This window comes from Carettochelys insculpta, chromosome 29 (assembly GCF_033958435.1).
Source record: "Carettochelys insculpta isolate YL-2023 chromosome 29, ASM3395843v1, whole genome shotgun sequence".
Lineage (NCBI taxonomy): Eukaryota > Metazoa > Chordata > Testudines > Carettochelyidae > Carettochelys > Carettochelys insculpta.
This window is the reverse complement of record NC_134165.1, coordinates 9,788,139-9,813,511: the sequence shown is the minus strand read 5'-3', so window position 1 is coordinate 9,813,511 and position 25,373 is coordinate 9,788,139. Positions and strand designations below refer to the sequence as shown.

Here is a 25,373-nt window from a genome sequence, read left to right as displayed (position 1 = left end):
TAGCCTCTCTGCTGCTAAGACTGCCATTGGTATGGGTAATTGTATTGTCTTTGACATAGGTAATCTCTCTCTCTTTTCTAGGGTGGAGTACACATGCCTAAGGTTCTAAGTGTTGTTCGAGAGTCTTTGCTGGAATGTAATACAGTATCTGTAGTTTCGGCACATAATTTGCTTTTGTCAAAAGACAGGTCTTCAACCTTGATCTGCAATTTCTTAGGTACCCTGGAATTCTGAAGCCAGGATACTCACCTTATAATCACAGCAGTCGCTGTGGAACATGCAGCAGTATCAGTGACGTCCAAGGCTATCTGTACTCCTGTTTGAGATGCTGCATAACCCTCCTGAACAACTGCCTTAATAATAGACTTCTTGGAGTCTGATAAGTGATCCATGAGGGTTGTTAATTTTGTATAGTTATCACAATTATGATCAGACACGTGCACAACATAATTAGCCATGCCCAATAGGAGGGCAGAAGAAGCATAGACTTTTCTCCCGAACAGATCGAGCCTTTGAGCATCCTTGCCAGAGACTGTAGATTTTTACTGGGATACCCTAGACCTCTGCTGTGATGATTCTACCAGAGAGTTGGGCTGAGGAGGATTAAATAAGAATTCCATCCCCTTAGATGGTACAAAACACTTTTTATCTGGCCTCTTTTTAGTGGCTGGGATGGCAGCAGGGGTTTGCCAGATGTTATTTGCTGCCTCCATTATGGCATCAACCAATGGGATGGTGCCAGAAGTCTCACGTTCTTTAAAAGTATGTTGCGTCTCTGGGACTTCAGCTATCTAAACATCCTGACTTTGAGCCACTTTTAAACAGCTCTTGAAATGGTCTCAAGTCATCAGAAGGGAAAGAGTCACGCGAGATAACTGCCACATCTGGAGGCAAAGAGGATACGTCTGTCTGGTAAGTTTCCATGCGTTCCTCTAACTCCCCTGGTTGGTCCTGTTGTCAGCTCCGACTGGGCAGCAATTACAGATTGAGCCCATGGAGATGGTCGTAACGGCGGTGGTAGAGGGGTAGCTGAATGCCTGTACCCTTGTCTGGATTTGGGAGAGACATCTCTAGATCTTCTGTGGTAGTGGTATCGCTGATGGGGGTCCCTGTGGATGTGAGGGTAGTAGATAGGCAAGTGTCCAGGGATGAGGCACAAGAGATAGACCATCTCCTGTACCCATGATGATAGTAAGAGTAATGCAGGTATGACAACCTCGAAGACTGTAGCCGTGAAGGGGACCTGCGGTGGCCATGGCTGTAGGCATGATGTGGTTGTTCCAAGAGATGGAACAGTGGTCTTAGGAATGTCAGATGAGACACTGGGCATTGAAATGACAACAGCACCAGAGGAAAGCAAGGATACGTAGGCTGAGGAGAGAATGTGGCCAGGATTGGTGATTGAGGCAATGGGCTACAGTGCTGAGTCTTGGCATGTGCCTTCTTCGGTTCCCTCCAGGAGTCGGTGCCCACTGGCACAGTATGAATCAGCGTGGGCAACCCTGGTGTCGTAACCGGTGCTGGGACCGTTGATACCACTGGCTCAGCTGCCACAGTGTGCAGCGCAAGGGGTAGTTCCAGCACTGACTGGTCTGTAGGTGTCAGCAAAAATGAGCTCCATGAACCTGTCAGTTCCAGGCAGGATTCTTGCTCCAGCACCAGTGGAACTGGTTTCTTAGACTTCGGCTGCTTGTCCTCCTTACCAGTGAGGAAGCTCGGCCCTCAATACGACTCGTCTCATCACCAGATGAAATGGGCAAAGATCGAGTTGGAGAGAATTTCTTTTTCTTATGGCCTTCCGGGGAAACCAGTGAGGCCACTTGGCATTTCTGACCCACTCCCTTGCCTTCCAATGTTGGCTGGTCAGCGGTATCAGGCTGGAGAGTTTTTTCAAAGAGAATCAGTCTTATTTCTCTGTCCTTTCGAGCTCTTGCTGTGAGTTTAGAGCAATGTGGGCACTTATGAGGCACATGGGACTCTACGCAGCATATGCATTGAGCATGGCCATCTGAGGCCAGCATTGCCTCTCCGCAAGAGTCACACTTTTTAAAAACCTGATGCAGGCATTTTATCAGAGCAATACAACTATTAACAGCTTAGCTCTTAGAATTTCAAACAAGGTGGTAGAACGAACTATTAAACTTACTAACTCTACTAAGAAACTTATGTAACTATTTTTTAAAATGCTATAACTAGTAAACAAAGCTACTATTAACAACTCAGTAGAAACTATGTACAATAGATAATGAATATTAAACATTGTTTTTCAGACATGCTGCTGAAGAGCGCAGGAGAAGTCCATCTGCAGCTGAGAGCGGCTGAGAGGAACTGGGTCAGACCAGATCATGCATGTGACTAGAAGGGCACGAAGGGCCTGGCCCGTTCCTGCGCATGCGTGATCCGAATGGCAACTGCTTTGCAAATGTCCAATCTGTGGGCTGGGGCTGGCCCATCACCTGCTATGGAGCACCTACGGGGACCATATAAAGAAGAATGAATGCTGATCGGGCCATGCCAGAGCTATCAGGATGATGGAGGCTCTGTCCCTCTTGAGGAGGACTGTGTGTATTAGTGAGAATAGTGACAAGGCAAAGAACAGGATGTGCAGCCCAGGTCACGTGAAACAGAACAGAGAGGGAGCTGAGACTGCTTCCTAGGAAGGAGCAAAACATCAGGCACTTGCAATCAACCCTCGTTGCAAACAGGTCTAGCTGGGAGAAGCCCCATGTTTGGAAGATTGGTAACAAAACGTCCGGCCTGAGAGACCATTCATGGTTACAGAGCAAGCAACAGAGTAGGTTCGCCAGCTTGTTGTATACCCCCTAGGAGGAATGATGTTCACAGTGTCATGGAACTGGCCATGCAAAACTCCCATAAATCCAGGGCTATGAAGCACACAAGAGAAGAGAGAGTAACACCCTCTCTGTGCACACACAACCCACTGCCACCGTACTGTCTGTATACATTGTCACTCACCTGCCCCTCAGCTCCATCACACTTATATCGAGAGACAGATCCTCTCTGGACCATAGACCCTGAGTTTTCAAGAGACAGATGTGGTCACCCCCCCAGAGTGAAAAGCACCAATCACTAGTGACTTTCTCGGTTTTGGTGTGGAGAAGGGGATGCCTGTGCATACTATGTGGTTGCTACAACTACCAGCTGAGTGTCTGGAGAACACGGGAGGGAATTACTAATATCCTGTCCAATGAGTCCCACCCTGGTTTGTATACCTGGGCCAACCAAGCTTAGGCCAGGTCTATGCTAGCTGGAAAAATAGATTTAAAACAACTCCAGCTAGAGTCACTGTATCCAAAAATCAGTATTTTCTGCCATCCCCACAGCGGGAAATCAACATGAGAAACACTCCTATTGACTCCCCTTACTCCTCACGATTGTGGTGGGCAACCTGTGGATCATGGACCACATCAGGGTTCTACGTAGTCCACGAGACATCTTGTTTACCATCGCCCAAGCACAGGGTGGCCAGATTCATTGGTTTCTGTTCAGAGGTGTTTTCCTACCAGTATTTACTAAACTGATACATGTGCAAAGAGCATGGGAAGTGAGGTGTGTGCTGACTGTACACATCATTGCCTGCGAGAGCCATGCATATGCTCTGCATCCAATAAAGCGCTGCTACGGTTCGAGCAGCGCATCATACAAATTCTAGGTACACAAGCACCATTAATAGAACTACCTCTACCCTAGGAGACCACCTTGGTTATGACAATCTCACAGCCCACCGAGCTGAAGGATAGCCACTCACATGACCCACTCACTAGTGTAGGTTGTCCATCGTTCACTTAAGTCAAACTTAAGTCATTCAGGAAAGTGAAAAAGATCCCTCCAAAGAAGGAAGCGTATTTTGTGCTGTTCACACTGGATTTGTCAGCGGGAGGTGCTCTCTCAGCCACTTCTCACCCAAGTAGAGTAATTAAGCCAATGGGCAACTGCCTCTCCCACTGGCATAGCATGTTTTCACCAGACATGCTACAATGGCACAGCTGCATTGTTGTAGGACTGTAATGCAGACTTGCCCCTTCGTTGGATCTTTTCTAAGCTGAACTGTCCCAGTCTCATATCTCCACATGACAGATCTTCAATACGCCCAATAATTTTTGTTGCTCCGTTCTGTATTTTTTCCCAATTCCAATATAATCTTTTCTGAGCTGGGGTGATCAGAACTACATATAAAATTCAAGTTGTGGATGTACCACAGAGTATACAGTCACATTATGACAGTTAGGCCATGTCTACACTAGCACAAACCTTCAAAATGGCCACACAAACGGCCATTTTGAAGATTACTACTGAGGCGATGAAATGCATATTCAGCACCTCATTAGCATGCCGCCAGCCGCAGCTCTTCAAAATTGCCACATTTCACTGCTGCGCAGCTCGTCCAAATGGGGGTCGTTTTCAAAAGGACCCCGGGAACTTCGAAATCCCCTTATTCACAGGACTCCTTGTTATGTGCGTTTAAGTGTCTGACAATTCTGTTCTTTACCACAGTTTCATCCTATTTGCTTACTAGTCTATAGCTGCCTGTACTGCCTCCTATAAGTGGTTGATTCTTACAAGTGCAGTATTTTATGTTGTTATGGGAATGATTTTGTCCCAGTGGTTTTGACCATTATATGCAGACGATTCTTGTAGTGGCCATTCTTATAGATGAAATGCACTATTAGAATTTTATCATCAAGTGTGAGTTCATTAAAACTTAAAGATTCTAGAAATCCATTCTACTTTTTGTTCTCTCAAGCTGAACAATAAATATCCAAAGTCACTTGGGGGGGGGGGGAGGGCGGTGAGAGAATTTTGCCTATTTTCCATTTAGCTTCTAATCTAAGTACTGCTGTGTTGAAATAGCACATTTTGAAACGTTTGTACCCTAGCAACCCACCCCTTATGCAGACAGTTGCATTGTTGTGCAAATATGCAGAGCTGAGAAACCAACAAGGGCTGCTGAGCTGGTCAGTTCCCCACGTGCTGTCCGTGGTGGCAGCGAAGAGCCTAACTCTCGGCTGCCACCCCGGACAAAAGCGGGGAAACTACTCCTGTTGGGGCAGTGAGAGTCAGGCTGCCACCCTGACAAGAGAGGTTTCTCAGCTCCTGTCAGGGGCAGTAGCCACTCCTGGCAGTGGCAGCATATCAGTTGCTACCACTGACAGAAGCGGGGAAACCTCTCCTGTCAGTAGTGGCAGCTGAGTTGGCTGCTGCCCCTGAAAGGTGCTGGGAAACTGACCAGTTGCGTTAACCCAAGATACGCAAAACATGAGTACGTGTATCTCAGGGGTCTACTGTATAATAATAGCTTTTGTCCAGTAAAGATATTTAAAAATCATGAAAACATTTCCATTATTTTAAGTCTTATGAGGATTGTTTTGGAAAAATGTATACTAAGAGCCAGGATTATGATATTCCAAAAACAAAGTTGTTTCAAGTGAGGTGAGAGGCAGCATTACAAAAACGCATGACCTGGCTCCTGTTTAGTTTGGTTTGTAGATTTGAAGTGGTGGTCCTATGAAACCCAAAGACCTGGCTATCTGGTTCACATCTTTTTATGTGAAATGGGACAGGAAAGAATAGAATCCCTAATTTTCAATGACTAGGCCAGAGTAGACCCGTCCAGCTGAAGCGTTTTTAGCATTTGCAGACAGCATCTACTCTGGGTTGACACTTATGCAGAAAACCCCACTGATACAGCTGGAGAAACCACATATTGTTGCCTCTGCAACTTCTACGTTCTGGGGCAATGAGCCTATATACACTGGAGCCAGAGCACAAGAGAACTATTGTATTTCCTACTTGAACAGAGCCAGTGGGTCAAAAGGCTCATGTGGGGGAACAGGAGGAACAGACCCAAGTTTTTCAATGGGGGAGCTACACTCAGTGCTATTGCCCGGGTATAGGAGAATTCTCTTCCTCCCAAGCTCCCTCCCCACTCCACTTGCTATAGTAACAAAATGAAAAGGCTTCATATGAAGGGTCTTGTCACCCACGTAGTATAACCACACCAGGAGACCCAGATAGCACAGCGGGTCAATTCTGTACTTTGGCTTGATTAGTTTAGAAAAAAGACAGAGGGAAACATGACAGCGGTTTTCAAGTACAGTAAACCCTCAAAGCGCACAATTTAGAGTTTAAGCACAACTCATTGCCCCACCCCCATCCTGCACAGGCCCAGTTCACCACACTCACCCCAATTCAAACCCCCTCCACAGCTCCAGCTCAACTCCACCCGCCCGCCCCTCCTGCAGCCCCAACCCACTGCCAGGCTTAACCCTCTCCAGCTGCCCCTTACCACCACCCCCACCAAACTCCAGGTCCTACCTTTCAAAAGGAGCGTCAGTGCTCCTGCTGCTTCCACGGCCGCACAACATGCGTTCCGCCAGGGAAAAAAGCCGCCCCCCGACATGTGGAAATTCAGGACACGTGAGAGAGCATGGGAACACCACGTTTGTGTAACCTGAGGGACTACTGTACCTTACAGAGGGTTACAAGGAGGAGGTAGAAATATTGTCCTCCTTGGCTTCTGAGGATAGGACAAGGAGAAATGGGCTTAAACTGCAGCAAGGGAGGTTTAGATTAGACATTAGAAAAGACTTCTTAATTGTCAGGGTGGTTAAACACTGGATTAAATTACCTAGGGAGGCTGTGGAGTCTTTATCACCGGAGATGTTTAACAGCAGGTTAGACAGACACCTATCAGGGACGGTCTAAATGGTGCTTGGTCCTACTGAGTAGGCAGGGAACTGAACTCAATGACCTCTTGAGGTCCTTTCCAGTTCTAGTCTTCTATGGTTCAATGATTCTATAAAGCCTTGAAGGGGACCCTAGTGGTAAGGTCCCAGCTGCACTAAAAACAAAAGACTGCACCCACTGTGTCATGCAAACTTGATTGTATCTGCAGGACCAGAACTACCTTAATAGAAAATTTTACCCTGAAAATGCATCAGTTTCGTGAATGGCTGGTACAAGATAACGTGCAAAGCTGTATTTCTATCACAATTTTTCCACTTATGAAGATTACTTGTAACTAAGGGCATAGTTAGCAAAGAAAAACATCCAAGTTTGTGCACAGTACAGAAACATTTGCTGCACTTGGTAACAATACTGGTTCAATAAAGATGAGCAAATACTGCTGCAATATGCATTTATTTCCTTTGGACAAACAATATGCTAAATAGAAAAAACAAAAAAATCAAAATTATCTACACATTTCTAAAGGACTTCCTTTATTGTAAGACAGCTCATTGGAGCTCAAATGCACAGAAGTAGCCTCACTTTCAAACTATTGAAGGTAAAACGCACATGAACACTTCATGGAGCTACTGTTCATGTAAAGTGAGACAGTAAGTACAACACATTTAAATATGGTGATTAGGACGTCAGTTGGAGAAATATGCCTCCTTTCTGAGCTGAAAGATCACCATTCGTTCCCCAAAATTACTGCTCTTACTGATCTTCAACAGAATTTAAATCTGAAGTAAAAATTGCCATTTCAGAAACAAAATGATGGCAGCCATCTTGTGAGAATTGACTGACAGAGAAGTCTTATAGAAGATGGTTAAACCAGCAAGTAGTAAGAGGATGAAAACTAGTTAGAGATCCAACGGACACAAGCAAGGGGGTTAACAGTTGGAACAGTAACATGCTTAGTCTCATCATTATACTAAGCAGGCTATTAAATAAAAACCGCTACCAACTGATACCTCAGGCATTTTGAATTACAGGGGCTCTCTATGTTACAGGACACACAACTAAAAGGTCTTTACCTAACACAGTGTTCAGGGACACAAACATTTTGTCAAATGCTATTTTAAAACAAGACTTTTATGAAAACAAGCAATCTGGCTGTTCTTGTATTAGGAAGGCTCAGAGCAGGATGGATGAGACAGAGACAAGAATTTAGGCACACAAAAACTAAAGTTACATAAGTGTCAGTTGTGAAACACAGGCTCCAGTTACCTGCTCTCATTTCATACATGAATGTGTCAAACTTGGCTTCCAATCATCATAACTGATTAAATAGGAGGAGAGAAGATATAAACCCAGGATTTCAATGGGAAATACCCACTCACACCATCAGATTCTCATTACCCCATATGCTAAAATATGTGGGCACAATATAATTTCCTCATCAGACGTGAAAGTAGGGTGGGAAACCCTTATTGGGCTGGAGGCCACTGACCCACAGAAAAAAAAATCAGTCAGGGGACACATGCAAGTGAAACAAACAAACAAAAAAAACCCAACCCCTGCACAGATGTGGCCCCCAACTGAAAGCAGAAATAGACCTCACTAGCAGACATTTACCTCATTACCCTCAAAGCTCCACTCCAAAGCCCAGCAGGACGGGGGTTAATAGATTTTGTGGGACACTCCAAGACTCTGGGGTGGGGCAAAAAATTAGAGGTACAGTGCACAGGAAGGGGTGTGCCAGGGAACGGACTGGGGAGGGCATACAGGGTCTGAACAGTAGGATGCAGGAGTGGGCAGGGAGTGCAGGGTGTACATGGAAGGGAGGGGCAGGACTGGGGGTGCAGGGTCTGGACAGGGGTACAGTAATGGACGGAGAGGACAGGGAAGGGGTGTGTGCAGGAGCAGGGTGGGAAGTCTGGAAGGGAGGAGGCAGGAGATGGGGGCAAGGGCACACCTACCTGGCACAGCTGAAGGGGAGGGAAGGGGCTCCACACTACACTGCATGCTTCAGGAAAGAGGCTTCTGCCAGCACTGCCCTTGACCTCTCCCCCTGGCCGCAACTCAGCCCATGGAAGTGAAAGATGCCCGGCCTGCATGGAGCGCTTCCCTCTAGAGGCTGTGGATTGGTTCCAGGCACGGCTTCCTGGTTTGGGCCCATGAGGCTCACGGCTCTTCCCCATCCCCCACAGTGGTGACAGCCAGCAGTCACTGATGCTCCAGCCATGGTGCCCACTCCATGACTGGAGAACCAGCATCAGCTCACGCTCCTGCCAGGAGGTGAGGGACAGGCACTGAGCTACAAACCTCACAGGTCAGATGCAAACACACCACAGGCAACGTTCCCTCTAATTTTTTCCACCCATACGCAGAATAAATTGCTATATGCACCAAGGTATGTGTTGACATGCACCACCGACAGAAACACATGCTGCCCACTGTGAGTGGCTGTGGATGATCCGCTGATCAGCTGGGCAGCAGCTCAAGAGCTCAGCTTACAGGGATCTGGCCCATAGCCAGTGTTCCAGCTTGCAGTTCCCCACCCCGGAACTAAATCATACAATTCACCTAACAAGAGCTGGTAACACTTCATTGTGCTCTGAAATCCTGATTTTCTTCAGAGAGAGGAAAAAGGCTCTGTCTGCCTTCATTAGATAAGAGATGCACCAAATGGTGGACGGGCAGGCAATTTCATTGGGGGCGGGGGGGGGGGACACAGCATAGCATGATTGGCTGCTGGGTTTCAGGGCTCATCCATCCCAGGTTTTTTTCATATGAGCATAACTAAAATTTCTGTTGGTTTGGACTACATTAGATAGGTTGGGAGTGGGGGCTGCTCCTTGCAGGGACATAAGGTGGAGCCCAACGTAAAAAGTTGCTCACTACTGCATTAGACACGAACAATTTTGCCTCATGGAACAATTTTTGGGGCAAGAGTAAAGGAAGAATAAGAATTCCAACAATTGATATGAAATTAGACAATCTTTGCTTTATTATGTAATTGAAAGAGTTATAAATTGAAGACTCTTATTCTTCACATGCAGGTTAAAGCCATGGTGTCCAACCAGTTCTGAAGCAGTAGCTCTAGCCACATTATTTTGAAAACGTATTTATTGTTCAAGCCAACTAGCCACACTCAACTTGCCAAATAGCCACATGTGGCTAGCACGTTGGGCACCACAGGGTTAAAGTCTGGTTCTACCTTGCTACAAATAGAGTAGTAACTTGTATCTAAGTACCCAAGCATGGCAATTGCTACAGCAGTGGTTTTCAACTTGTGGTCCAGAGACCCCGGAGGGTCTATCGATCATGTCTAAGGGGTCCACGAAAGGTTGTCATTCCCATAGAACAGTGTTTTTTCAAACTGGGGTCTGCAGAGAATATTTAAGGCTTCCAAGAGGACCTACACCTCCATTCAAAATTCAGGAGTCTGCAAACTAAGGTGAAAAAGCACTGTGCTAGAGTATACAACAGATATCTACCCCTTCCCGTTGCTACTAGCTTTGTATCTTCATATGAAACTTGATTCAGAGAAAAGTAGAGTGAGTATGAATTTAAAGTGCTCGCCCGAGCTGTTTGCTTCCAGGACCAGCTGCCCACACATCAGCCACCCACCCCAGACACAGGCCAGCCGCCCGAGCCATCTGCCCAAGCCCCACGCTGCCAGGGCCAGCTGCTCTAGCCCTGTGCTGCTGGGGCCAGCCATCCTCCTGCCAGCCTGAGCCACCCAAGCTCTATGCTGCCAGGGTCAGCCGCCAGCCCTAGCCCCCTGAGCCCTGCGATACCGGGGCCAGCCACCCATGCCCCATGAGTTCCACAAGCTGGCTGGCCACCCAAGCCCCACAAGCCCTGTGAACTACCCACCCAAGCCACTCCCTTCCCACAGGGCCAGGCACCACTAGCCCCCCCGCTCTTACCCCATCTCTAGTCCCCTCACCTGAGCCAGGTGCCCCCAAGCCCCCCCACCACCTCTCAACCCACACTCACTCACCTTTGCAGGAGGCAGCTAGCTCCACGTGGGCCTTCACCAGCTGCCTGCTTTTTATAGCAGCTGCGCCAGGTTACCCACATAAAATGGCAGGGGCTGAGAGCCAGAAACAAAGCCCAGCTCTTTCTTGGGGTGATGGGAATGACGGGGGGGGGGGTTGTCTTGCACCTCCCCCTCAATTTCTTCATGCCATCCAGTTTGGGAAACCATGCTGTATATGGATATTTACTCCAAAATAAACACCTTTTTCAGGTTCAACCTAATTCAGAATATGTGCTTTCTCTGGAATACAAGCATCCAGACATGGAGTTAATGAGGAACACCTAACACACAGTAAACTGCAAATTTTTTTTAGCCATACTGATCTCAGAGTATCAGATAGGCAAGATGGGGTAGATAATATCTTTTATTGGATCAACTTCCACCAATGAAAAAGACAAACCTTTCAAGTATACACAGAGCTGTTCCTCAGGTCTGGGAAAGGTACTTAACGTATGTGTTACAGCTAAATACAAGTGTGAAACAGGTAAGCAGTTAACACACATTGCAGAAGGTCATTCAGTGTGAAAATCGGCAGTTAAATCCACTACAGTCACAAGATAAAGGAGAATTAGGGGGTTACGGATCATTATAATAAACCACTGTAAATTCACATCCTACCTTACTCCAAATTAATTTTCACATGAGGACATTAATTCCAGAGCCTGCAGTAACCACCCCATGGATAAGACAGTCTCTCATATTGATGTTTAGTCTGCAGTGCCTAAGGCAGCCTGGAGGGCCTGGCATAGCGTGGCAGCAGAAGTCAAGCCCTCCTGCCCTCACTGGGGTGACGGGAGCTCACGGAAGCAGAATGGATGGGGCAGGCTGCTCCATTCCACCACCATCTCCAAGTCAGGTTGCTCTGCTTCATGGAGGTGGCAGGAAGCAGATAGACATGGCTCAGAGATGGGTAGCAGAATAGAGCAGGCTGCTGGATCACTCTGCTCCCCACGGCTCCTGCCTCTGCACTGAATAGTAGGGGAGGAAGACCCCAGCTACTGGTCCATGCCAGGCACCCTTGAGTTGCATTGCTTGGAGAAGAGGGCTTCAGAATAGAGTTGCAATGGGGGAGGGAGGGGATGGGCTAAGAAGGGGCCTAGGGCAAGGGAGATTGCCCCAGGTCCCACACCCCCACAGGGATGGCCCTGCAAATACCATAACAGAGCACAAGACCACATCTCAGGAAACTTTAGTACAATGGGAGTCACACCGTCTAAGAAATTAAGAATGCTATGAATATGTTTGGAAGTTACACTGAAATATCAATACTCTGGGTGTGTATAATCCAGCGACACCCATTGTATTGGGCAGGAAGTGAATCTGAGTGCAGCCACTGACCCGACCCCTTTCTGAGAGAACATCAGTGTGCAGAGCTGCTTCCCCTGAGGCTTTTCCATAGCTCTCATGGGGCGGGCGTGCCTGGGAGCAGTGGGAGGCATGGGCAACTTGTGCTCCCAAGAGCAGGGTGCCAGGTAAACGCACATCCTCATCTTCACGCCCTCACACCCAGATCCCACAGCTCCTACCCCAGCACTGCAAAATCTTTAATCCAGCATACCCTGTTTCCCAAGGTTGCTGTTATATTAAAGAGTTTCAGCTGTACTACAGCAGAACCTTGGAGTTACATACACCTTGTGAGTGGAGATTGCTCATAACTCTAAAATGTTGGTAACTCTGAGCAAAAACAACAGGCTGTTCTTTCAGAAGTTTACAACTGAACATTGGCTAATGCAGCTTTGAAGCTTTACTACTCTGAAGATTTTTTTTAAAACCATTTAACACAAAAACTGTACGGGTCTGTTTCAGGGGGTGGGGGTGCATTGCCTGATTGCTGATTGGTAACTGGTGATTGCAGTTCTGAGGTTCTGCTGTATTCCTGAGACTGTAGATAAGTTAAATACTGTATGCTCCACTATTGGCCTAACAAAACAAAAATGTTGTCATGTAGAATCACAGCGGGAAAGAAGCTCTTGAATAGAAAGAAGCCTGAATGAAGGCAGCCAAGTTCAGGTTCCTAAAGCAGGATTACTGCTCTGAGAACTCTACACCATGAATGCAAAGGCATGAAACTCACATGGGGGAAAGGTGTAACTACAAACAGGAAGAGCACTGGGAGAAGGAGGGCTGTCCACAGGGATCTGCAGTGCTGGGAGGTGGCAAAGGCATGAGAAAAGCTGCAGGAGCACATGCAGGGCTGAGAGCAGTACAGGGTTTGCTGGAGAAATCCTTGGTACATCAGGATTTTGATATGAAAAAGTTACAGCCTGGAAGTAGGGCTGTGTGAGTTCTAGGGGATGAATTGGGAGGCTGCCCAGCTAAGAACATCCATGAGGTTTGTAAAGAATAGTGGGGAGAGTTAAGAAGCTAAAAGGGTTTACGGGGAGGGCTGAAGGAGATGCGAGGGTGGGGGGGGGGGACCAAGATGCTGCAGGGTATAGTGCAGTTCTTAGCTCCCCAATCAGAAGGCTGTAAGTGGCAGTTGCAGGAAAGCCTGAGGGGAGAGAAAGGATTGTGAGGGAGGTTCACAGGAAGAAAGGCTGAGAGGTGATCCCTGGACAGGGGGAAGGATAACAATACAGGTGGGCTGTTTCTGCAGGAGATACAGGAGTAGGACTATGAGAGTATGTTTTGGAGGACATGAGGGGTGAGAGAGAAGATGGCTGTGGCAGAAGGTAGTAGGGAAGAATGGGTTGCAGAAATGCCAGGGAGAAGTTGCATATCTCTGGTGGGGATGAGAGGCATGAGGGTATATGGCAGTTTGCAGGGGGAGATACAAGAGACTGGTGGTGGGGAGGTGCAAAAGATGTGGCAGGGGATTGCTGGAGGTTGCAGAGGACAGGACAATGCAGTAGATCCAAGAGATAGACAGAGAGAGGCTGCAGGGCATTGTGGGAAGGGTGCGAATAGGGAAGGTTTGCAGAAGATTGAGGTAGCAGGGATTTTGGGTGGTGGATTTACAGGGGATCTAGAAAAGACTGAGCAGTAGAGAGCAGGCTGTTGCAGGGAATTCAGCACTGTCTGGAGGGTGTTGCAGAGGATTTAGGGGACTGAAGGGCAATGTTCCCTCTAATCTTTCCCACCAATACGAGGAACAATTTTACATGCACCCAGGCATGTTCAAATGTGTACTGTCAGTAGAAACTAACCTAGCTTTGGACACTCTACTAATCAGCTTGGTAGCATCTGCACAAACACATGACTTACACAAAACACTGCTGTATGGGGATATATTTGGGATCCCAGGGAGGTTACAGAACATGGCAACACAGGAAATACAAGAGCTGTTGCAAAGGATCCAGAGAGACACAGGTGGTGATGTGGAGAACTCCAGACAAAGAGCTGCTGACAGGGAAATGAACAGGATCCTTCGGGAAAACAGCAGAAGGGCTGAGGGAGATCCCAGAGGACAGCATCCGGGGGAGCACAAGGGGCTGCTGCAGGAGAGGGGGTTCAAGGGATAGAAGCAGAAGAGGATTATGGGGAAGCAGCAAGGAATGCTGCAGGGGATTCGGAGGGCAGTGCAGAAGACTGGGGGTGAGGAACAGCAAGGGGCTGGTGAGGAATTTGATGTGGGAGGTGGAGGGCAGGACAATTTTAAGGGATGACAGAAAGAGAGCAAAAAGGGGGTGTTGCAAGAAATTCGGAGGTTTACAGGACAAGGATTTGCAGGGAACCCGGGCTGGGAGCAGCCTTACAGAACACGTGCAGGGAATCCAAGCGGGGAGAGCAGCGGAGACTGGACGTTGGGAGGGGGGGATGGTGCAGGTCAGGGCTTGGGGCAGCGGAGGGTTTCCTGGGGATCGGAGCGAAGGCTGCAGGATAGGGCGGTGGAGGGAAGCGCAACACGAGGGGCCGCACAGCACAGCGGCGCTAGGAGACCAACTGGAGGGAACCGGCAACAGGGCCGCCTCCGGAGGGGGGGGGATGCAGAATATCGCGGTGCAAGAGGCCCCCAGCAGCCCGGGCACCCACCGCCTCGCAAGCCCTCACAGGAAGATCCCGGGGAGCCGGGGAGGGCCGCCCGCGTGCGGCAGGACAGTGCATGGGTCCGCGCCGAAAAGCGACATGTCCAGCCAACCCTACCTGTCCCAGGCCCCTTCGGCACTTTGGGGGTGTGCGCTACCTCCCCACCCCACGGGGCCCCAAGGCGGCCCCTGAGACGTCGGGCACCGATTGGTCCGCTGCCCCGCCCATCAGGCCGAAGCGCCACCCTTCTGCGCGGCAGGACCACTCCCCAAGGCACCGCGCGCCCCTTGGCCCGCGGCGACGTCCATCAGGACCTGAGAGAAGGCCTTTTCCTCAACGCGGCGCCTGGTTGGCGGAACGAGCTGTCGCTCCCAACAGCCGCTCCCTCCCTCTTCCGCGCGGCCAGCACTGGCACATCTTCCTGCCAGTCCCGAACCTAAGTCCCGCCCCCGCCCCTCCATTGGGGGACTTGCCTGTACACCACAAGCCGCGGACCCGCCCTCGAACCCCTTTCATTCCGTACAATGACCCCCTATCACCCCCAGATCTTCCCGCGCGCGCAGCCCATTGCCTTAACTCCGACAGCCTCCGGCTGCCCGAGTACCTGGGTACGAAGCACGTCCGGCACCGCGCCCCCTTCTTGCAGGCCCTCAGAGCCGAGGCCGCTTCTGCGCAACGCCCGCCGCCCGCCAAAATAGCTCCCCAGCGCGCAGGCGCCTGGGTCGCCCACACTACGCATGCGTAGCCACTCCGCGCTTCCCCCCCCCTTCGCACATACGGGAGCTACCGCGAGATGGTCCCAGCGCATGCGCAGACAAGACCCAAAGCCGGATTGTTTCATAGAGTAATGCTCACACAGTTGGGCTAGGGACACGGATTTCTTAAGACTCCCTCCCAACCGCCTCACCCAAGCGATTGACAATACAGGCTTCCAGTCAAACTCGACATGCGGCAGCAGCCCACCATTGGCCGATTTACAGCGGGAAAGTCCTTCGGTCAACCAATCGGAAGCGAGCTGCACTCGCTCGACTGTGGAGCGGGAAAAAAAAGGGGGGGGGGGTTATGATCCGCAATCATATACGTCAGAAGGTGGGGCGTAAGCCGACCTAGCCAGTAGACAGCCGCAGTGGGCAGGTGAAGGACCTCCTTCACCAATGAGATGTGACTGCCGGTCACAGCGCACCAATCGGATGTGTTGGGGCGTGTCTGGACCCCATCCGTCCAATGGCAGAGCGCGGCGGGTGGGGCGCTAAAAGGGGGAGGTGGAGTGAGGCGGCGACGTTCTCACCATTCAGCCCTTTCTGAATCGGCGCCTCACCGAGGAAGCATCGCGCGCGCAGCAGCTTGAGACGGAGGCCCTCAGCCCCCTCCCCACCCGCCGCCATGTCCAAGTCTGAGGTGAGCTAGGCCCTAGGACTCTGACCGCCATCTTCTCCACCCAGCAACAAGCGCGGTCTTGCCTGGGGCCTTGCCGCTCCGGACCCTTCAGCGGCTCCTTATGCCTATTAGAGCCTGTGGCGCTTCCGTCTAACCCGCGAGGCCACGTCTTGCGCCCGTCGACTGCGCCTGCGCTCCCGAGCGCCCGTCCTAGAACGCGCGCAGGCGCCGTCCTCCCCTCGTGGGGGGGGAGGGGAAAACACCCTTATGCGCATGCGTAGCGGGGAGTAATCTGGGCGTGGGCCCTCCCGCGCTGCCATTTGCGCGTGCGTGCCCGCCTTTGTGCAGAACCGGAGGAGAGCAATGGCGGCCGGTCGAGCGCGTGGCGGGCATCGTATGCGCGTGCGTCTCTGTGTGCTCGCCCTTCGCCCGCGCCCGCCGCCTCCGCGGCATAGCTTACGGGGGCACGGCCGCTGGGCACGGTGCGGTGGGAGCGAGGAGGCTGTGCGCCCTCTTCAGTGCTGTGCCCTCTGGGGCGGGAGCGGTGGGGCGCCTGAGTGCTCCCGCCACCATCAGGCTGGGCTGGAGAGGCGCCTGACGGGGGGTTTGCGCTGCTCCGGGTGGGGGAGGCCGTGTGGCGTTATCCCCAGGAGACCGTTTGAGCTCACGGTTTATTTCTTCTCCCCAGTCTCCTAAGGAGCCTGAGCAGCTGCGCAAGCTCTTCATCGGCGGCCTGAGCTTCGAGACGACAGACGAGAGCCTTCGGGGCCACTTCGAGCAATGGGGCACGCTGACCGACTGCGTGGTGAGTGGCCTGGGCCCAGCCCCAGCTCCCAAGCCCTCCTGGGCCCGGCAGCTGCTTTACAATCTCATGGAGGCCTGCTGGTGACTTCCTGCCCAGGGGGGGTTTAAAATGTGTCCTTACAGGGCGTGGGGCAAAAATGAACTTTTATGGGTTTGATGCTGAAGTTCAGAAGTGGTTGAAGGGCTCTGTGGCGATGCCATTCTTTTGATGCAGTGTGGAGAGAGAATTTGTTTTTATTTTCTCGTTGCAGTTTTTAAATTTATTCTTAAATTTGTAGACATTATGTAATTGCTACTGTTGTATGTTCAGCGTTGCTCTAAAGAGTTTATTGTAGAGAGGTAAAATCCCATTTAAAAAACCGGTTAAATAGTCAGTGTACATAAGAACATCCAAATTGATCTACATATTGGAGAGGTAGCCAAGTTAGAAAGCAGGTCTTTGCCCCTGAAAGCTTATGTTCCAAAATATGTTAGCCTACTTCTTCGTATTGAATGAGTTAAATGGTCCTTTTTAGCTCTGTATCTTGTTTTCTAATGATGTCTGATAGCTAATCTTTGTAGACAGAAGTAAACAGATCAGGGAATAAACAAACATTTATATTAGCTTTCATGTGTAAGACCTACTTTATCAGATTTGGAGTAGTTTGTAAGTATCCAGAGCTTATGTAGCGGAGGGGGGGGAGGAAGTAAGAGGAGAAGTGGTGGGGGAAATAATAACATGGCTACCCTTCTGAGAGTAGGGAACATATGAAATGATCCACACAGTCTCAGCTTTTGACAGTCAGAAGAAAACTTTTTTAAGATATAGTCAATGCTAGATGATAATCTTAGATGTTCCTTTATTCTCATCTTTATGCCGCTTTGATTGAATTGTGTTACTTACTTTGGCCACTTACCAAGATGCTCTTTCTAGGTAATGAGAGATCCAAATACCAAGCGTTCCAGGGGCTTTGGATTTGTTACATACTCTACAGTTGAAGAGGTTGATGCTGCCATGAATGCTAGACCACACAAAGTTGATGGCAGGGTTGTCGAGCCGAAGAGGGCAGTATCCAGAGAGGTATGAATTCATGTCCATTCTAACCATGGAATGTCTCACCAGCCAATTTAAGGCTACAAAATGCTGAATGTGGGAATTGGTTTGAGGATCGCGTGAGTGGTTTGTTTATAATGAAGGGCTTCAATGGAGAAGAGTATAGCTTCTGCCCCTTTCATGGGGTTAGACGACAGTGCTCCCCTCCTATTACTTATGTTGGCTGTCACTACTAATGCAGGGCTTCCTTTGTACATTAATATCTGCCAAAATATATTTATGGAGAAGATGTTAGTCAACAGCCATTGACAAATTTATAACCATATTTGAGGGTATAGATGGTTCTGAAGTTCTTAAAACAGAAGCGTCCTGTTAGTTACTATAAGTGATTGTGAAAGGGGACAAATGTAATTTGTGTACAGCTACCACAGTGTTTTTTGTACACGGGCTTTGACCCATGGAAATGTTGAAATTCAAGCCAGTGTTTGTGGACTTCTAAATTTGTACATTTCTGTTTAATAATTCATAGTATGTTGCTCTGTTCGGCATAGGACTCTCAGAGACCCGGTGCTCACCTGACAGTGAAAAAAATTTTCGTTGGTGGGATTAAGGAAGACACAGAAGAGCACCACTTGAGAGACTACTTTGAACAGTATGGCAAAATTGAAGTGATTGAGATCATGACAGACCGTGGTAGTGGCAAGAAGAGAGGCTTTGCATTTGTCACTTTTGATGATCATGACTCTGTGGACAAGATTGTTAGTAAGTATCCTTGCAAGCCTATTATGCGGAGATCTGCAAATTGGTAAAGAATTGATCTGGCCTTAAAATCAGGAGGCAGGTGTACATATAACCTAATGTCTGGGTTTTTCTCTCTTTCAGTTCAGAAATATCACACTGTGAATGGCCACAACTGTGAAGTGAGGAAAGCGTTGTCAAAGCAAGAAATGGCTAGCGCTTCATCCAGCCAAAGAGGTGAGTGCCAGTTTCTATAAATCTGATTGTAACTAACCCGAATAGACATTGGACAAGTGGCTGTGTCATTCACAAATGCTGATATCTTCTTTAGGTCGTAGTGGCTCTGGGAACTTCAGTGGTGGCCGTGGAGGTGGATTTGGTGGAAATGATAACTTTAACCGTGGCAGCAACTTCAGTGGTCGTGGTAAGGGATTTGAGAGGTTTTTTCTGACTTAAGTTAAAAGGCAGATTAACAAAATTAAAGTTTCAGCCCCTAGGTTAGCATGTGGCTCCTGAAGTTCTGGCTGTTTTTTGGTGGACAGTGAACTAAAATGCAATTCTCCTTCCTTGGCTCTTGCATTCTAACCAGTGGTACAAGGGCTCATTCAGCTACATCTTGGAATCCCCGATTCCCTGCAACGGTCTCTCCCATCAATTTACATAGCCGCTTTATTCTGTAAAACTGGCTTACAAAATGTAGGCCCTGGGCACCAGCACCTGATACTGTCCCTTCCCAGATAGACTGAACACAAAGGTTTGTTCTTTTCAGGTGGGTTTGGTGGCAGCCGCGGTGGTGGCTATGGAGGCAGTGGAGACGGCTATAATGGATTTAGCAATGAGGGTAAGGCCAAAGCATAACTTTACTGACATCAGTGGCCAGATTTCCTTGTTTTCAGACTGAAAGGTGCTACGCCTATTAAGAGGCACTGATAACATGAGGAAAGCATCTAAACTCCAATCCCTTGGCTTAGAGGATGGCTGATACAAACTTACTACTACATGGATACAACTGATGGAACAATTGTATTAAGTGTCACATTGGTCACAAATTTTCTACACGAATACATTGATTTACTAAAGCACATACTGCGATCAGTTCTTAGGGATTCCATCAGTGAACTTGAGGTTGTGAAATTCTTGAATTCAGCAGCCCTGTATTTGTGTTGTAGGTTATGGTGGTGGTGGCGGCAGCGGTGGCCCTAGCTACTCAGGAGGAAGCAGAGGCTATGGTGGCGGTAGCAATTATGATGGGTATAACAACGGAGGTGGTGGCTTTGGCGGTGGCAGTGGAGGTAAGTACCCCCAGTAACAGAATGGGGTCCTGTTTGGAGTGTGATTAGCTTTGTCAACAGTGGTGCTGCTTTCTGCTCTGCCGTTTCCTGACAAAAAGCCTTTGGGGCATAATTTCTTAAGCCAGCTAAACCTTGCCATTAACACATGTAGTACTGTGTTTCCAAAATTGCATTCTGTCCCCTTTCTACCCTGGGGCTGCCTCTTTCCCTCCCTTGTGAAGTTGCACGGGCAAGAGAACATTCTTGTCTTGAGGACAGCCTTCAGGTGCTCAGCTGTGTTGCAAAAACAGCAAAGTGCCCTCTTTAGGAGGGAGCAACAGACAGATTAAAACTCCATTAAAAATCATAACCTGCTCCTTCATTGCTCCACTCCCTAGGAGGCAACTTTGGAGGAGGTGGCAACTACAATGACTTTGGCAGTTATAACAACCAATCTTCAAACTTTGGTCCTATGAAAGGCGGGAATTTCGGAGGCAGGAGCTCTGGGCCGTATGGTGGCGGCGGCGGTGGTGGTGGTGAGTATTGGGGGGGAAAAAAGAGCCCTGGTGAAAGGGTATAAGCATAAAGGAAGCCAAACCTCATGCCGTGCTTATGGTAGAAACTTGAAATATACCTGCTTAGTGTCTGCAATTATCTGGCCTTAACTAAAAGAACGTTGACCAGTCTGCAGTTTAAAAACACACAAAAAAAAAAAAAAAAAACTTTCCTCCTGATAAATGTTTATTTTTTACATAATAGATTTAGGCTGCTGTGATCATAGAAGTCAAATGTAACTCTGGCTGAATATCATAACTTTACTGTCCAACAAGAACTAACTGATGCCGCAGGATAGATTTTTATATTGCAGAGACTGTAACACACAGTTGGGATCAAACTTAGTCCTTTTCTGTTGTGACTTACCTGAATAATTCTAATCAGGTACCCCACCTCATCTTTGCATTTGCTATAACACCATTTCACATTGCTCTCTCAGGTGGTTATGGTGGCTCCGGTAGTGGAGGTAGTTATGGCGGTGGTAGAAGGTTTTAACTGCCAGGTAAGCATCTGGATGTTGCACCTCTCAGTCAAACGTATCATACTAATGAATCAGTAATAGTAATTAATGTAGCTGAGCAAGTACACGGTAGTTAAAGATATAATCGCAATAAACTGTTGGATGTTTAATCTAATTCAGATCAGTAATCTGTGGGAAAGAACTTGCTATTGGATTGTAGCCTTGAGTCTCAATGTATTTTAGATTAACAACTTTATTCCATATTATTCAACAGGAAACAAAGCTTAGCAGGAGAGGAGAGCCAGAGAAGGGACAGGGAAGCTACAGGTTACAACAGTTGTGAACTCAGCCAAACACAGTTGTGGCAGGGTGTAGCTGCTACATGAAGACATGTGTTTAGACAAACTCTCCTTTGCAAACATAAGGACTGTATTTGTGACTAATTGTATAACAGGTTATTTTAGTTTTTGTTCTGTGGAAAGTGCAAAGCATTCCAACAAGGGTTTTTATGTAGAATTTATTTTATTTTTTCCGCAGCCATGCTGTTGATTGCTAATTGTAATAGACTGATCATGACGCTGAATAAATGTGTCTTTTTTAAATGTGCTGTGTAAGTTAGTCTGATATAAGTCAATTGAATGCCATCCTAGCTATATATGTTTTACCTGCATGTAGCTAGACCAGATGTAGCTCAGCAAAAGTCCCACTGCAGTGTTGTACAGAAACAGCCCTTTGTGGGTCCTGAATACTAATACCAGAGTCTGTGTGCATTAGCAAACTTCACAGCTGTAACCACTAGAGTTAGCAACAATGGAATGTGTAAAGTTAGTTGTTTCCTCCTTGTATTCCTGATTTTGTATCCTATATTCCAGTTCCCTTGACTGCAGTTGTTGGTGAATTACAGCTGTAAAGTGTGCTAGTATAGATGGGGTCCGGAGACTGACCGCACGCAAAAGGGGCTCAGTGCCCCTCTGGTGCATACACCCACGTAAACTGTCCTTGTCTCACTGAACGAGACTTACTTCACTGAACAAAGTATCAGGATCCTGCTGTATACAAAAACAAAAGTCAGTTGTTGACTAGCTAGGGCTGTAAACCGAAGTGAAATAAGACCAGCCATACTGGGTTCCTCTAGCCAGTAAGGAGTTCCAACAGTAGCCAGTCAAACCAACCCTTGCCAGCCAAAACTTGCCCAGGGACACAGTTTTATGGGATATTTCTCAGTGTTAAAGTGATATTAACTCCCATTGGCAAGGACCCTAATGGCTGATAGAGATTGAAACTTAAAACCAGCCTTTCCAACTCCAGAAAAGGAAGAGTAATTCTAAACCCTATTTCAAGCAGTTAGGTGGTGGGGCCCTAATGGGGGGAACACCCCATATTCACAGCAAGCAGCAGGAGATGCTCATGGGCGGCAGTCTAGTTGGCCACCAAATCTTACCAGTGTAGAGATCAAGGAAAGCTGTGCATATCCAGGGTCGCTTTGAAAGAGCTACCCTTTCTTTCTCGCAAAGCTATCCAGCACAGATGCCCGTGTTAAATGTTCCCGCCCACTAGAAAGTGGTGTAACCATAAGTATGGTAGAAGCATGACACTGACTCAAAGGCTGACTTCAAGTTAATTGCTGCTGCTTTTAAGCACTGAGTGGGTTCTGCAGAAGTTATGATTGGTACCTCTTGATAAGGAGGCATTTTCTGCCTGCAGTGTGATTCCATTGTGGTTTTAAACTTGTGCATATACAGTAAACATCCAGGTGCTGTAACTGGGTCCCCCCTTTAACTAGTTGGTAATTAAACATGCCTCAACCTGTCTTAAAGGGGAATTGCAGAGGACAAAACCAACCATTAGTGTATGGATATGGCCCCAATGTGTAAAACAAGCTTCTGTTACTCTTCATTAGGAATATCAGATCTTTGCTGGCATGTGTAAGAGGGCTGGCAATCAGGTGGGATGCACAAGCTTCCCCAGCCCTATCAGTCTGAAGAATGTTTAAAAACTTGTATGTTAAAGGTTTAAAGTTAAGCTGCTGAAATAGTTGGGATAAAATCTGAACTGGCTATACCATTTTTCTCTTCTATGTTCCAACACAGTGAAGATCTGAGTCTTCTAATGTATAAAATGTCTAAAAACAGAGTATAAAATCTTTGTTCTGCAGTTGCTCTCTAACACAAATTATATACATGGTGCTGCTTTCTACAGCTACCCAAAAGCATGGTTTTAGTTTCCTTCTGTTTGCTATTTTGCAGAACATGGGAGTCATTGCAGAACTCTGTTACTCTACTGGTATTTCAAATCAGAAGGCATTCACTTGTGATATCAATCCTCTGATTTTTAAAAAAAGCAACTTAGTCCCATGGTAACTGTGAAGCAGGCTTGATTCTAAATAATGTTGGCATATTTCTAACCAATCTCTTCAGTTCAATGATTTATGAAGTGTATTAATGTGGAATGCAAAAAAAAAAATTTTAGTTCTGTTGGGTTTTGTGTGGCTGAGTTCGCAATAGCAGGTGGATCCTAAACTTATAGAGGGAGACGAGACCTCAGGATTCATGGAGTATGCTCTTGGCATGACTTGATAACGTTGAGGACATGGTAGCGTACCACAACAGAGGAAGGCACTCCAGGAGCCGAGAACTAAGTAGCTTAAAGATCCAGGAGACGTGCAGATGTTGAGCTACTAGGAGCTGCTAGCAAGCATAGCACGAATGGCTTCGAGTTCAGACGCTCCTACAGCTGAGAGAGAGTAGACACTTGTGTGTGGAGTCCAGTGTACACAGATAAGCCAGGTGCAGGCTCTGCACTCTAGGAGTGAGTGGAGTATCAGTGACCATCGAAGGAGGCAGACAAGAGTAAAGATCCTTGCTCTTAGGACTAGCAGTCAGATCCAGAAGGCAAGGTTTTATTACTGTCCTTGTAGGTAAGAACAGATTTTACTTATGTCCATATGGTTTTGCCTGTATTTAATTTCTGTTGGTACTTTACTAAAGTTTTGTGTACTGAACCCAAGTAGTCAGGCTAGCTGTCTTGAAATGTACAAGGTGGGCTTCTTTAAATTTGCCCACTGCTGTAAGTGCAAGCACCACATGGCTGGAATATGGTGACTTTAAATTATTCTGTCACTGGCCTAAAAATAATGCTCTCCAACCTATTTGTGGCACACTCTTTTTCACAAGGCATTGCCTCTCATACTTTTGCCATTATGGGCACGTCTTAATGTTTACCCATTTGCTTAGCACTGACATCCAGATTCCGTTAACTGCCTTAGTGCATTGAGTGCCCTCTGAATCGCACAAGTTGGCCAGCAGTTAACTGGTTAAATTGCAAAGGGGTGGTCAAGCAGGGTAACTTTTAAATGTCCTAGGGAGCAAGTATGCTAGAGGATCTAACGTCTGCCTTCATTTTTGTAGGAGGAAATGTCCCTTGCTTAAGTCTGCCCTCTAAACTAGAGGACTCTCCTGTACATCTGTAGTGCCTGCTTTAAAAGGTGAGATCTGTGGCATTTTCCCTTATAGGTCACTCTGTCACTGCTGTTACTGCCTGATTTATGTTCAGGGCTTTAGTTTTCCCAACAAACCATACTATCTTGGGAAGGGTGGGGTAGACTCAGCCCTCAAACAGGAATAAGATGTGGCTTTGTCTAATGGGGTACTCCTGGGGTCAGCTAGAACAGAGACCGAGTACGATGGGGGAGACTTACAGATCGCATGCATTCCACCTGGAGTATAAGGGTTGGGCTAGTATGAAGGAGTTTTAGGGGCCCACTGAAGAACCAGACCTGCTGATCCCAAATGACTTGTAGTGATGTCTGCTCTCTAGTCATGTACTGTCTCACTTTCTTGTAATGCTTTCTATCCTTACCAGGTGGAAACCCAGCTGATGGCTTCGTGGAGAATCAGAGCTGCTATGTAGCTGTGCTCACGCATTCATGTATGAGTGCACCTTTTTTAAATAAAATTTTATTTTTTTATAATACAGCTATTGTGGCTGGAACTTTTATTGTAATGCAGGCCTGCCCCATGCCTCAGTCTTGAGACAGTATTCCATTGTGCAAGGTATTACAAAGACTTCCCAATAGCATGAGAGGCATGATGTCTGCTGATGAACAAGTGTTTTATCACGCAGTTGCAGAAAAATGGCTCATCCTACTGTCAATTATAAAATGGAACATAAATATTCTGCTTGGATTTCAATGTATATAGCACACTTAAACAAGCTGTATGAAATTTAATTTGTGCTGACTTCACAAATGCTCTTTATTAGCCTGTTTTTAAAACTAGCCAAATAACTAAATTGGTTCCTGTTCCTCCTTGCATACCTGCATACGCCACAGGTTCCTGTTGCCCTGGACAAGAGCCACTGCCCTAAACCATTTGTGTATCTGGAAAGGAGGCTGATGGGCAGGTGAATGGTGGCACCAAAAGTAGGGCGGGGTGG

General features: G+C 47.6%; 2 protein-coding genes across 8 annotated transcripts in view; one reads left to right on the top strand and one right to left on the bottom strand.

Moving 5' to 3' along the window:
- Positions 1-15,615, bottom strand: part of CBX5 (chromobox 5) — a 72,561-nt gene extending 56,946 nt beyond the window's left edge. The window contains exon 1 of one of the 4 annotated variants that reach the window (XM_074979554.1): positions 15,609-15,615. The gene's annotated coding sequence lies outside the window, so the exon portion shown is untranslated. Of the gene's footprint in view, positions 1-8,666; positions 8,686-15,305; positions 15,414-15,608 lie in introns of those variants that run through there. The other 3 variants (XM_074979550.1, XM_074979551.1, XM_074979552.1) reach the window with 3 other exon arrangements.
- A 352-nt stretch (positions 15,616-15,967) lies between these two features.
- HNRNPA1 (heterogeneous nuclear ribonucleoprotein A1) lies at positions 15,968-25,105 on the top strand. 4 transcript variants are annotated; one of them, XR_012642785.1, is made up of 12 exons: positions 16,401-16,480; positions 16,767-16,883; positions 17,796-17,942; positions 18,467-18,677; positions 18,798-18,890; positions 18,985-19,077; positions 19,423-19,494; positions 19,823-19,945; positions 20,323-20,460; positions 20,919-20,981; positions 24,347-24,423; positions 24,801-25,105. XR_012642785.1 is itself a non-coding variant. In XM_074979740.1 (11 exons), the coding sequence occupies exons 1-10, from the start codon at positions 16,085-16,087 to the stop codon at positions 20,972-20,974; spliced, it is 1,065 nt and encodes a 354-aa protein (XP_074835841.1). In that variant the 5' UTR covers positions 15,968-16,084; the 3' UTR covers positions 20,975-20,981; positions 21,214-21,541. The 4 variants fall into 4 exon arrangements, 3 of the variants coding, with proteins under 3 accessions (XP_074835841.1, XP_074835840.1, XP_074835842.1); XM_074979740.1 differs by lacking the exons at positions 16,401-16,480; positions 24,347-24,423; positions 24,801-25,105 and adding exons at positions 15,968-16,099; positions 21,214-21,541; XM_074979739.1 differs by lacking the exons at positions 24,347-24,423; positions 24,801-25,105 and adding an exon at positions 21,214-21,541 and having other exon boundaries at positions 16,402-16,480.
- The last annotated feature ends 268 nt before the right edge of the window (positions 25,106-25,373 follow it).

What these genes read in the sequence shown, in the direction of transcription:
- HNRNPA1 (XM_074979739.1), top strand. Translation starts at nt 16,442, where the DNA reads ATGGCGGCCGGTCGAGCGCGTGGCGGGCATCGTATGCGC. An exon ending in AGAGGGCAGTATCCAGAGAG is followed by an intron (nt 17,943 to 18,466) that starts GTATGAATTCAT and finishes TGTTCGGCATAG; the next exon opens with GACTCTCAGAGACCCGGTGC. An exon ending in CTCTGTGGACAAGATTGTTA is followed by an intron (nt 18,678 to 18,797) that starts GTAAGTATCCTT and finishes TCTCTCTTTCAG; the next exon opens with TTCAGAAATATCACACTGTG.